Consider the following 14,056-nt stretch of genomic DNA (forward strand, 5'->3'; position numbering starts at 1 on the left):
AAATATCCATCAACCAATGAATGGATATTTTTAAAATGTGGTATATCCATACAATGGACTATTGTTCAGTTACAAAAATGGAGCAACTGATACTGCTACAATCTGGATGGACTGTGAAAAACACCGTGCTAAGTGAAATAAGTCAGACACAAAAAACCCCACAAATATTGTACGGTTCCATTTATATAAGGTACCTAGAACAGGCAAATCCACAGAGGCAGAAAGTAGATAAAAGCTTTCCAGGGGCTAGAGGAAGACGTAATGGGGACCTACTGCTTAACAGGCACAGAGTTTCTGTTTGGGGTGATGAAAAGATTTTGGAAATAGATCGTGGTGATGGTTGCACAACAGTGTCAATGTACTTGATGCCACTGGATTGTACAGGGATAAACTGGAAGATTGGGATTGACATACACACACTACTATATATAAAATAGGTAACTAATAGGGACCTCCTGCATAGCACAGGGAATGCTACTCCATACTCTGTAATGGCCTACATGGGAAAAGAATCTAAAAAAAGAGTGGATATATGTACATGTATAACTGATTCACTTTGCTGTACAACTGAAACTAACACAACACTATAAATCAATTATACCCCAATAAAATTTTTTTTTTAAAAAAAGAAAGAAATTGATAACTGCTCCAAAATGGGTAGAGTCCTGATCTGGTTAGGGTGGGCAGGGTCCAACGGCCCGCAGGAAACTGCTGTGTGAACTACAAGTGGCAGCGCTGGATTTTACGATGGCCCCGCCTACACAACTGTGTAGGGTACTCGTATCCCGGGAGACCGCGGCTTCCACTGACCTGAGTGCTGGAAGGGGCTCTCCGGCTCGGAAGGGCTTCCCGGGGAGTGAGGGTAGCCGGCTGTGCACGGGGACTGCGGGAACGGGGGCCCGGGCGACGGAGGGAAGGCTGGGCACGGAGGCTGCTGGAAGGAGTCGGGGTAGGTGGCGTTGTGCGGCATGAGCGGCTCGCTGTGCAGGGACGCGCTGCGGAACTTGGCCAGGAGGCTCAGCTGCGGGTTGTACTCGCTGTGTCTGGGCACGAGCACGGGAGGCAGAACTGGGGGGAGGAAGGAACCAGTACGTTAGAACCTCGGCTCACCCGCCCAAAGGAGAGTGGGGGCGGGCTGCTTTTCGTCTATCCATTTTTGGGTGATAAACTCCTGTTTTTCCTTTGGGAACCACCTGTCCACCACTCTGTGTGCTCATCGTGACACTGTCCACGAAGGTCCCATCTCCTCCTCAAAAGACAGCTTGGGAATCAAGCTGAAGCAATGGTTTCTCTCCTCGCAGCCAATTAACGAAAAGTTTAGCAGAGAATCGTTCTGATGTCAGCGCTCTAAAAATTGCCTACTCATTCCCATCGCAGAAATGACCAGAGCTGCCCTATTACCTGGCCTTCTGGAGACCTGACTGTTCACTGCTTCCTTTGATTCTGCCAATAAAGCGGTTTTTTGTTTGTTTGTTTTTTTAGTGCAAAATCGCTTTCTATTGCTCACAATGAAACCCCAAGTCATGCCCAGAATATTTTTACTTCAGAAACCACAGTGAATTACTTAGATGACCAGCCTAAATTTTTAGGCTCCGTACGGCTGCTTAAGTAAAAACATTCTACTTGCCTTTAGCAGAAAGGCTTAAAGGTAACTAAATGTTATAAAGTAAAAGATAAACAGTGAGTAGTAACAAAAGTGAATAAGTAGAAGATAAGCAGTGATAGAGAACTTATACATAAAGTCTGTTCATTTTAGTATGTTTCCTTCTGGGTTCCATACTTTAAAAAGAACAATTCGCTCCTGATTCTATACAAAAACAGGAACAGATGCAATTCTCAAGGGCAAGCATTGTCCAGGCATTCCTAGCTCCTCCTGACTTCTAAAGTGTCCCAAGGCTTGGCAGAAAGAAGCTATTCCATGAAGTATTGTTGAGGGGTGAGCTGGCACCAACATAAGTTCCAGAAAGAGAAGCAGGGAAAACAGAGGGACGAAGTGATCAAAGAAATACTAGGCAAAAATGTCTCGGAGCTAAAGAAGGATCTATGTCATCAGATTGAAAAGAGCCACAGAGTATACAGCCTAATTAATGAAAAAAGATCCAGACCTAGTCATACCATCTTGAATTTCAAACATCTAAGGACGAACTGAATATTCTAAAAGCTCCCAGAAGATCACCTCAAAGTCACGTACAAGGACATGAGAAACTGATTTATTACTTCCCATCACCGATGCTGGACAGTAGAAGGTAATGGATCAATGCTCTTCTAAGGGGGAATAATTCTTACCACCAAATCCCACAATGGAAACTAATAGAATAGCCAAAAGAATAATATAATTAATATATTAACTTATATAATAATATAATAGAAACCAAAATATAGGTTGAGAAGAGGAAGAAAGGAAAAAGATAATATAAATTAGCTAAATCTTCATCTTTTATGTTAGTCAATGAAATTAGCTAAAAGTGATAAATTTGGAAACATGTATATTATCTAGAGTTATCTTCATATTTTTTTTAGTAATAATAGAGAGAACTAGCAAAAGAACCAAGCCAGAATGATTAAAAGAGCTTGCTTCTGGAAATGGCTGAGGTAGCACTTGTTTCAAATCACACTATGGATTTGTTATCACATGCAAGTATCAATAAAAACTTTCATAGAAAGTAAATGTTTTGGAGTAAACAGACAACAATTACAATACAATAACAATAACATCCATCACGAAGTCCACCATTTACCCACTATCATACACTTACCTCTTCTTAACAAGCAATAATTTTCAGTTCTACAGGTAGAATATAAACTCCAACAGGTAGATGAAAAGTTTTAAGTGAAACCACTACAGATATGAGGGTGGCAGAGAAACAATGATTTCTTCCTCCTTCAAAAGCCAGTATTTGTATATGCCTTATGACATGATAGAACAAATACTCAACATCACCGTGCAAAAATAACCTGGATGATAAGCCATTCAATTTCCTTTTATGTAATCCATGAATATACAGGCATACAAAAATGCCTTGCCTCATGAATACTCTGAAAGTGAGGGGCTGACATAGTAAATGACATATGACTTCTTTTCCAGTGATGCTTCTTGATCACAGTGTTAACAAAGATCAAATAAACACTCATTTTTCTTTTTTGGATGAAGAATTCAGATACTCACTGTGACTTCAGTTCTAATGTAAGATATCTACAGTGTATTCTTAACATTGATAAACAGACTCCCTCATATCTGAATGCAGAGACTTTCACTCCACCGTGGCCTGCAGGTCTGAGGCACCAAAAGAAAAGAAAGGATGCATTTTTCTTTATTGAGGCAAATATCTTGATAATGTGTTTCTATCATCTGGGTAAAACCAAAGGCAGTGAAGATTTGTAAGGAAAACTGATGGTATCATCCTGGTTGTAATTCAGCCTGACAAGCTCAGTTTACCTTAGGTTTGCACTGATCATATTTGTAAATACTTTCACTCAAAACACAGCTGTCTTAGCCCCTTAGGGCTGCTATAGCAGGTATACCATAGACTGGGAAGCTTATAAACAACAGAAATTTATTTCTCACAGTTCCAGAGGCTGGGCAGTCCAAGATAGGGGTACAGCCTGGTCAGGTTCTGGGGAGAGCCCTCTTCTGGGTTGCAGGCTGGCTTCTTCTCACTGTGTCCTCACATGGTAGGAAGGGAATGGGGTCTCTCTGGGGCCTCTTTTATAAGGACACTAATCCCACTCATGGGGGTCTAGCCTCATGACCTAGTCATCTAAAGGCCCTGCCTCTTAATACTATCACCTTGGGCATGAGGTTCTCAACATATGAATTTTGGGGGGACACAGACATTCAATCTATAGTAATAGCTATTTCTAATTACTCAATTCTATTTCTGCATCACAACTGCTGCTTGCACATATGACCTAGTGAGCTTACAGACACTGGTCTCAATGTGATGCCACCTTTTAAATACCACACTATCTAAGCATTACCCTGGGGGCAGATAATGGAAGGAGTTACTGCTTATGAGGAACTGCAGAGCAAAGCTGAGAAAAGCTTTTGTATCTTTTTCAAAAGTCATGTGGTTCTGATAGAGTGTGGGCATTTTACACGGAGGAGAAATTATACTCCTGAAATAACCTCCAGTTGCATGAAGAAAAATCATTATGAGCCATGAAAACATTTTTGCACGGCTTCTACCAGACGCAAGCCACACAAAGTGAGGTCTGAGGACTGGTGAGATTTTACCAGCTGCTGGGTACCAGTCCGTGGAAATACAAGTACTGAAACTGAGAGTCTGTGTTTAGAAACTTTAACGGCCACTTGACAGAGTAATTTTATATCTGTTGAAATGAATAGTAAAAAATATTGAGCTTGTATTTTCTAAGTCTTTCAAAAGTTTCATCTGCCTAGTAATTCATTTGTATTGCAAAAATACTGATATTTGAGGGATTGGAAATTTTTTTAAAAACTGGTCCTTCACTACAGATAGTTTGAAAAGCACTAAAATTGATTATTTAAGTGGTTGTGTGAGTGTAAAGAAAATCAGAATTCAGCCTTCAAGGTTCCTAAAACAGGTGGTCAAAAGATGAGAGATTTCAAAGGCAAAACTTCAGCTTTATGATAATCAGGGACCCAGCAAACTTGGTGCACATTATCATCTTCATTGTTCTCCAGATACTGACTTTAAGCACAGCCAGAAAGGTAGATGCAAAATATGCCTTTTTCTATTAAAAGATCAAAGTTAGGAATTAAAAAAAAAAAGGTATAGCTTAAACATTACCTTAAAATCAATACAATCTTTGCCCATCTTTCATTTTGGAAACTCAAACCTAAAACATGATGATATGAAATCTACCTGCCATATGTAAAAACATTCACACTATCATTCCTGAAAGAACCTCACATAATATGAAAACATGAAATAATCCTTTAAAATTAGGGTTTCAAGCGTTCAAAAGGAAAGCCAGATACATTTTACAAGATACTTCTTACAAGACACATTTTATAACTACATTACTCAGGAAGACAGAAATGATTGCTTGATAAATATTTTTCATGGGATGTATTCTGAATGCTTAATATAATTCAAATCTTAGAAACAAAAGAGAAATCAAGTCATTTCTGTCATAAACTCATTGACGACATTTTTTTTAAAGTAGGCAAAGATAGCTCAGAGAGAAGCAGGAAAGAAGAGGACAAAGCAAAGACCTACACGATCCAGGGGAAAGCACACCACATTCACCAGGAATGTGGGCCTTTCTCATCACAGTCTCACCCTGTATCCGGGGTGATGGGACCCTGAGAAGCATCCACGTTCAGGCAGGTGACTTCCTTGACAACAGTTTAACAGCATGATAGTGGGATTTGGGAGCCTGAAAGGTCACCTCACTAAGACTGCTATAGGCTGGGCATGACTTAGCCAGGACGGCTGCAAGGTTAACTGAGCCTGGGAGGGGGCCAGGAGGCAGGCTGGACTCCCCCCACCACCTGCCTTCCTACCTAGAACTGCCTCGTAATGGACATGGGCCAGTTCCCAGGGTGCACGTGCCAGCCCTTTGGTCTCCTGGAATGGGGCAGATGGCCAGTCAGGGAGAGGAAGCTCCCACAAAAACTGCATCCATCAAGCCATAGGAACACTCCATCCAAAGAGAAACGTAGTCAAATCGTTACAGCCAGTGTGAAGGAATGAAGAGCAACACCAGACTTCTCCAAAAGGGTGTGTGTGTGTGTGTGTGTGTGTGTGTGTGTGAAATATAGATACACACACACACACACACGTGTGTGTGAAGAGTTTTAGGAACAACACCTTCCTATATTTAAAGCCATATTTAAGAACAGCCACCAATCTCCCCTAACCGCCACTATGTTCAGTCTTGGAAGGGTTTCCAGCAACTCTTTCACTGGCTGTTTTCAGACCCAGGCAGGAGATATGTCCACTTACTTGAGCTTTGGGGAAAGTGCAGCCCGTTTAGCTCAGCACAGCTGAGTGCAGGAAAGGGGGATGGGGAGGAGGATGTTTATTTTCTTCCAGTTGATCATGTCGAGGCCATATTAAGAGCTTTCAAGAACTGGATGATGACTGCAAAATGCATCAAAATAAAACTGCATTTTTCAAAATCACACAAAGCTTACACGTATACTGAAATGAAAATATCTTCTGTCTAGATTGTTCTGACTACAAAATTTGGATCAGTTCCTGCAAATCGAACCTCCCTCTCTTCTCTCCCTCTCTCGCGGGAAGGGGGGGTCCTTCTCCTGCCAGTGCCCCATGTAGTCCACCAACTGAGACACACCCTCTTACCTCTTACAATGAACCATGAAGGAAACCCACCTGGCGTCTCCACACGGCGGTAGTGGTAGGGGTTAATGCACACCTCTTTCTGCTTGGAGCCAAATGGGAACTCACAGCACTCCAGTGGCTTCAATTCATGGTGAGACTGGAGATCGGGCCAACGCCACACTCGGCAGTAAATGACGTGGGGCAAACCCTTGCGGTGGGACACCTGCAGCCGCCCGTCCAGGGAGCGGGGAATCGTCACACACTTGCTGGGTTGCCCTGGGCAGCTGAGCGCCCTCTCCAGCTCATCCATGGCTCCTTTCTTCTTCTTTAACTTCTTCACTAATGAGTCCACCGCCTTTTCCGCCCATTTTTCCTCTTCATCTCCTTGCTTCCAGCCGAGCAGTCTCTTCACTGCTGGGCTGGTGAAGGAGAAGAGGGAGCTGATGGGGGTGCTGGAGTGCATAAGAGAGGGACCACAGGCGTCCAGTGCAAAGAGGAGCTGGACCCAAGGCCCTTCACTGCCTGCAGGGCCCGAATGAAGTGAGCAAGGACGCCTCCCGGGATGTCATAGGTACCAACTCTCCAGGGACGTCATAGGTCTTCCCTTTCTTCCGGAAGTAACTGTGACCACTGCGGGCTGGAAAGGGGGTTGACTTTCTCCTAAGCCCTGGGATGGGCTGGCCAACTCTGAAAAACACAAAATAAGACTTCAGTGAACTTAATCAGGATAATTTTCAGAAAAGGTTAAAGGTTGGATGTAAGAGGGAAAATATTCTTCAAATGTTCTAGACTTGAAAACTCTCAGTCACCTTTGACTCTTCCCTCTCCTTTATTCCCTATATCCAAGTCTTGGTAATTCTGCCTTCGAAGTGTCTTTCAGATTTTGAAGCTTTCTCTCCATTTCCGCATATCTGAGCCCTGCCCCGCCTCACCACCCACCTTGATCGCTGCAACACCTCTGAAGGAGCTCCTCTCTTCCAATTCTAATCCATGTACTACCAAATACAATGTTTCACATGCCATTCTCCTACTTGAGGAATTACAGTGGCTCCATGGTCTCCCAAGTACAAATGTCTCTGCTTGGGTTTCTAGGGTCTTTTCCCAACATGCTTGTGCCTCTTCTTTTCGAATTTATAGTTTGCACAAGTGATCCATCTTCACTGTACAAAAGATATAAAAGTGAAAAATAAAAAATTAGGACCACTGATCATCTCACCACTCATATATTCTTCCAAACTATTTATAGGATAGTGGTTCTCAAAATGGGACCCAAGGGAGTCCCAGAGTCCCTTTCAGTGGGCTGTGAAGCCCTCTCTTTTCCAACTACACATCTGTGTGCGCTAGATTTCCCCCATGTACTTCGACCCAAACAACAGATCACAACAGACTGTATTCAGGAGAAGATGTGAGAATCCAAGTGTTGTCCAGGCATTAAACAGATGTGCAGAAATATAAAACAATAGCACTCTTTTCACTATTTGGGGGTAAAATCTAGTTTTTTCAAAAAAAAGTTTATGTTACTATATAATGAGTTTATTGTTGTCTTTAATGAGTCAGTAAATTTTATAAGCTTCTCAGTTTTAATTACTAAAATGGTAAAAAAAAAAAAAAAAAAAAAAGATATGAGCCACATCAGCAAAGGTTCTTTGGAGTTCTCAATAATTCTTAAAAGTAGAAAGGGTTATGGGACTTCCCTTATGGTCCAGTGGGTAAGACTCTGCACTCCCAATGCAGGGGGCCCAGGTTTGATCCCTGGTAGGGGAACTAGATCTCACATGCATGCCGCAACTAAGATCCCTCGTGCCACAACAAAGATCCAGCACAGCCTAAATAAATAAATCTTTTTAAAAAAAAAAATAGAAAGGGGTCATAAGACCAGAAAGTTCTAGAAGTTACACATAGTCACATACATAAACACGTACACAAAAAAGTACTGCTGTCACATTTGTTATTCTCCCTGAAAATCAGCTGAATTCTTCTTTGCCCTCTCATCCAAAGGAGACATTCTTTCCCAGTTATTCAACAGTCCCATTTAAATTTCCTGAGGTAGAACTGCACTTCCTCTTCTGTGAAATAGCTGGCTTAAACAAAACTCTCTCCTTCTTCCAGATTTTAGAAACCAGCTCCCTTGTTAATGTTTAAAGTAGCTGCTGGTAATATTTTGGAGAAAGCTGACTCATTTTAGCATTTTGGAATCAATCTAGCTCAGAATCTCCAACAATAGCTCATTTAATATGAATTAAACATAATTTTCTCCTTTGCTTCCCTGGGGGGAAAGTTGCACCTTTCTGAGTACAATTACATGCACATCTTGAACAAAGGCGGTATCACAATGCCTGCTCTTGTGATAGCCATCAGGCAGCTCTGTGAAGAAGATGGTGGTTACACAAAAATTGGTGACATTCTATAAATACGAAGCAACACATACATCGCTTTATTCCTTGTATAGACTTTAGTTAGCACTGTATGGAGAAAGGTAAAGAAAAGGAGACGTTAAGCGCTTGATAGCTGTTCTTTTTCGCTTGGCAGTTTGACTTACACTCAGTTTTATTTGGAAAGGTTGATTTTGTGGCTTAACAATCATGAATTTATAAAATATAGTTAAGACACTGTGTTCAAGCTCTGTTTACTTAATCGAGACAGGCTGCATTAAAGCAATGGTTGAAGAGGGTCAGGAGCTCTAAAGAGGAGAAGTAACACAACACAGAATAATCTGAACCCCCAAAGAGCTTTGAATTCTGCTTAGTTTTACATAGGATTTGTTATTAGTAAATTGTGGCATAAATCTGTAAACTCAGGTCAGCAGTAGAAAACAGCTATTTATAAAGATGTTCAGCAGAGTTAAATGAAATATACCCTTTAAAAAACTTTTGCTCCATGAAACAAATCACAGTTCTCTAAACCAGGGTTTGCTGCTGCTGTTGTCGTTTTAACTGTGGGTTCCTATCTATTAATGGCCTGGGAAATCAACTTACTGGAACACATAGCTTTTGTAAAAACAACAAAGTAGACCATATTGCAGGGCAGCTGACAAAGAAAGAAAAGGCATTATTCCATTTAAATGTTTCATTCAGAGGTAGGTGTTCTGTGTGTGTCTGTGTGTGAGTGTGTGTTTGTGTGTGTACATGTGCATGTGTCGAGGGTCACCAAGCAAAGTGTGTTTGTTGTTGTGGGTTACAGTCAAAAAATGTTTGAAAAGCATTATCCCTAAACCATACATTTCCTCAAATCATGCCTGTTTGAGGTTCACCCTGATAAGTGACTTTCAGGGGCTACTGTCCCTCCTTGTCCCCTGGGGAAATCTTAACTAGTCAAGAATCTAGGGTCTGGGAACGCTGGCTCTGCAGTTTGATCTCTCTGCCACATTTCAAATCTTTATGAGCCTCACCGTGGCTCCTAAACTATGATTTTACTGCTACAAGACACAGCTCCTGTCCCATTACACAGAGCCCTTGCATTGGGGAGGCCCCAGAGAGTCAAATTTAGAATCTCAGAGTAATAAGTCAAATTTGTAATAGTGACCACTGGATAGGGAAGGAAAAGAATACAAAATATCAAAAAGTTACAGTCTTGGGCTTCCCTGGTGGCGCAGTGGTTGAGAGTCTGCCTGCTAATGCAGGGGACACAGGTTCGTGCCCCGGTCTGGGAAGATCCCACATGCCGCAGAGCGGCTGGGCCCGTGAGCCATGGCCGCTGAGCTTGCGCGTCCGGAGCCCGTGTTCCACAACGGGAGAGGCCACAACAGTGAGAGGTCCGCGTACCGCAAAAAGAAAAAAAAAAAAGTTACAGTCTTAAGGAATTAAATTTAATATCTTGTTAAAACCTATACTGGAAAAGAATCTGGAAAATATACATAGTACATATAAAGTAATATATATAGTGTGCATATATATATGTATAAGTGAATCACTGCTGTATACCTGAAACTAACACAATATTGTAAATCAAATATACTTTAATAAAAAATTTTAATAAAAACACAAAGTAAATTACAAATGCATATATTTAGGTCCTGTAAAAAAAAGTTAAGGTTTAGTAAAGCTGACTGGATCCACAGATGTTCAAAATATGATTCTCTACACTTGTTTGATATATTTTTTAATAGAAAAACTAAATGTAAAAAAAAAAAGCATCAAACTTGGAATCTCACTGACACTAAGGCTTCCGGTTCTCGTCAATGTTAATAGTTCTTATTTGTCCAGGGGTGCGGTTTAAGGTTCACAAAGGTTATCCTCCCATTCTCATTACTATAATGTTTATTATTATTATTATCAATTTTTATTGGCGCATGGTTGCTTTACAACGTTGTGCTAGCCTCCACTGCACAACAAAATGAATCAGCCATACAGATACAGATATCCCCTCCCTTTTGGACTTCCCTCCCATTTAGGTCACCACAGTGCATTAGGTAGAATTCCCTGTGCTATATGGTACACTCCCATCAGTTGTCTATTTTATACATAGTATCAAACATTCCTATAATGTTTTAGCCACTAGTAGAACAAAGGGTCCCTGTTTATCGTCAGCCGGTCATCACACTGACAGCGACAGTATTGGGGCCCCACCTCGCCCGTTTGTTCAGTCGTGTCCACCTGGTTCAGAATGGCTTTCCATCCTCAGATAATTTAGGTTCCCGTAGACTATGTGCTCTAACCTAGCATGACGTTCTGAAAACACCACTGGCCAGGGCTCACTTAATAATTAGTGCAGAGTACCCCCTGGGGGGGGGGGGTCATTGTAAAACTCACAAAAATAGGAAGGGGGGTGGTGTTACTCATGCTGGTCATTACTCCATTCCTATAAAGCACAAAGAAGAATGAAACAAAATAAACTATAAAGATGAATGTACATTGTGGATTCATACACAAAAACACGACCAGATGATTTCTACAAAATATAACAAAAGCTATGGAAGAGAGAGGCAGGAGGTGGTATAGCAGGAAGAGCCCTTGGTCCAACCTGCGGGGTTCTGGAAGGGTTCCAAAGATGATCACTGAGCTGCACTTAGAAGGATGCAAGTCACAGTTAAAAGATAAACTCACTTGGCAGATAAGGGTAATTTTCTAAAGTTTTTTGTGGTTAAATTCTCACTTTTGTAAGAAAATTGCGTATTGCTGTCATGGATCAACTGTGTGATCTCGGGCGAGTCCTGTGATCTCTCCGGGGCCCCTCATTTCCTCCTCTGTGGATCAAGAAGGGGCTCGGTCTCACTGGGAGGGTCTGTCTGGGCGATGGGTCCATGACTCCGTGTCTGTCGTGTCACGTGGGATTACACAACAACCACGTGTCCTCCCACACATGGGATTTTTTTTTCCCACTTTGAAGTGAAACCAAATGATTTATTTGTGCTAAATGAATGCAAATAACACATTCAGGATACACTTTTTTGTACACTGCGCTTGCTTTTACTGGGCGAAACAAGCAGTCCTCAATGCTAATGTGCTACTTTCCCCTATACCTGTTTCCTGCCAAGGGATAAGAGTGTTCTGCGGCCATTATGCCAAGATATTCCTGTAATGTTCATTTCAAATAGTATTTTCTGATAGCATTTTGCACCTTTAAAATATCTGTTCGACCTCTATTTCAGGGGAACACAAGAATGGAAAAGGAAAACAGCTGTATTCCCTCAGCTGTTGGTGCTACGTTGCTACTCCTGGGAAGATTGAAAGTTAGCACCTTCACCCATGAAGCTACACTACATGGAGCCAGGCAGAACAACTTCTTCTTTCCGAGGCTATCAAACTGGCCCTTTTTATGACAAATGCCATCTACCAACACAGCACAGGGCCCACTTTTCTCTCCACCTTTTTGTTTCTTTCTAGCATTATTATCACCCCTGGGGAATAAGAGTGAAAATGTACACTTGGCGTGACTGTGTCTGCCACCATTTTCAGCGCCTTCATCAAGGCCTTGATGCGGCCAGACATCCATGAGTGTTAACGCCAGACATCCACAAACACCATGTGTTGACCATTAGAGCTTTCCTTCTTTGGGCAGCAGGAAGAAAGCACCACGACCATGACTTCTCCGGTTCACTCGTGGTCCACTTCACACTCTCACAGCACAAAAACAATACTGTACTCTCTTTTTCTGGCATCTGAGTTTTACAATAAACCCTAACTGAGCGAGCAAAACAACTTCTCATTTTCAAGTTTTTTAAATAAACAGGACCACTTAAAAGAAAGCAGCACTGGCCACATGCACACTCCATGATCTAACTGTGCATGATTCCACACTAAAATCCAACTTGCCAGGCTGGACAGAAGTTTGGGAGATATGAGCCTTCTATTTTTTAAGTTGTCTGTTTAAATCCAACTCCTGTTAGCAGTTACTCAATCTTATTTCCACTTACTTGTCCTCACTGGAAGATTCAACTGGTGAATTCAATCCTGAAGAAAACATAATTCAAAAAATACTGTTTAAGATGCATACATTGGTTGTCTGCTCAGGAGCATATGGAACCACTGAACAACCCCTCATGGGCACTGCTTCTTGGTCAATGTGGCCAAGAAAAATCTACATCACCTACCAGGCAGTGTACCCCAGTCAGCCCGGGGTGTCCATGGTTGCAAGGGCCACTCCAGAAACATTCATGACAGAACACTGTTATTTCATTATTTGTTTTGTTTTAAAATTTTTCAACCTTATCAATTTTGACCCTCTAATCCACGGCCAGCATTAAGTATATCTCGGTATCCCCTCCATAAAACAGTTTACTACGGAAATTTAGAATTTGAACACACTTGCCAAAAGAACTTTTTCTGGCTGTGCTGCGTGGTCTGCAGGATTGTAGTTCCCCGACTAGGGATCGAACCCAACCACTGGACTGCCGGGGAATCCCCGCCAAAAGAACATTTAACCTCCTTAAAAGAAGAGACTGTTTCCTTGACTACTTCTACAGCACTTCTTGTACACCAGTAATTGATATGGCTTTTAAAGTGTAAAAAGAGACCCAAAAGAATGCTATCTAGAAAATAGCTGGCTATTATTATCACTGTTGGCACATGTATATCATGTCTTATTACTGTACACGCTTGAAGAGAAACCAGGCTTGAAACACACACACAGGGTCTTCCCTGGTGGTGCAGTGGTAAAGAATCCACCTGCTAAGGAAGGGGAAAACGGGTTCGAGCCCTGGTCCAGGAAGATCCCACATGCCATGGAGCAACTAAGCCCGCGAGCCACAACTACCGAGCTGCGTGCCACAACTACTGAAGCCCGTGCACCTGGAGTCTGTGCTCCGCAACAAGAGAAGCCACCACAATGAGAAGCCGGAACCCCAATGACGAGTAGCCCCTGCTCGCCACAACTAGAGAAAGCCCATGTGCAGCAATGAACACCCAACGCAGCCAAAAATAAATAAAATAAATAAATAAATTAATTAATTAAACACACACAAATACACAGATGTATATTTGATTAATTCAAATTTGTCCTCACTTAAACTAGCCTGTCATCTCTACATGTTCCAAATGAGTGGCAATCACAAGTTTGTACTGTAAGGTGTAAGTAACTACCTCATACACATACCAGTTTAATGTCATTGGATAAACATGCCAGTTGGTGGATAAACATGGAAATGGCGTCATGATTTCATATGCCAGGAAAGAGGCTTTTCTAGCTGTAATCAGAGACTTCCTACAAATCTGTGAGGGGGCAGTTCGCATTCACCAATCTCCTAGAGAGTGTCTTGTTGCAGGAGTAGAATACTTCCTGCCCACAGTGTCAAAGGAAGATGACAGACATGTGTCCTTATAATAGGGGCCCCCATGGTGGAATTTCAGAGC

General features: G+C 41.9%; 1 protein-coding gene across 11 annotated transcripts in view; it reads right to left on the reverse strand.

Annotated features, from left to right (window-relative positions):
* The window catches only part of SMAD9 (SMAD family member 9), a 64,678-nt gene that overhangs the window by 20,977 nt on the left and 29,645 nt on the right, over positions 1 to 14,056 (reverse strand). For 5 of the 11 annotated variants that reach the window (XM_032611181.1, XM_032611179.1, XM_032611182.1 and 2 more), the window contains 3 exons: positions 7,209 to 7,429; positions 6,291 to 6,956; positions 811 to 1,068 (listed from right to left, as the gene is read on the reverse strand). In XM_032611181.1, the coding sequence (XP_032467072.1) occupies positions 811 to 1,068; positions 6,291 to 6,732 (700 nt within the window). In that variant the 5' untranslated portion in view covers positions 6,733 to 6,956; positions 7,209 to 7,429. The remainder of the gene's footprint in view (positions 1 to 810; positions 1,069 to 6,290; positions 6,957 to 7,208; positions 7,430 to 14,056) is intronic. The other 6 variants (XM_032611187.1, XM_032611189.1, XM_032611185.1 and 3 more) reach the window with 4 other exon arrangements.

Source organism: Phocoena sinus, chromosome 18 (genome assembly GCF_008692025.1).
Source record: "Phocoena sinus isolate mPhoSin1 chromosome 18, mPhoSin1.pri, whole genome shotgun sequence".
Classification (NCBI taxonomy): Eukaryota; Metazoa; Chordata; class Mammalia; order Artiodactyla; family Phocoenidae; genus Phocoena; species Phocoena sinus.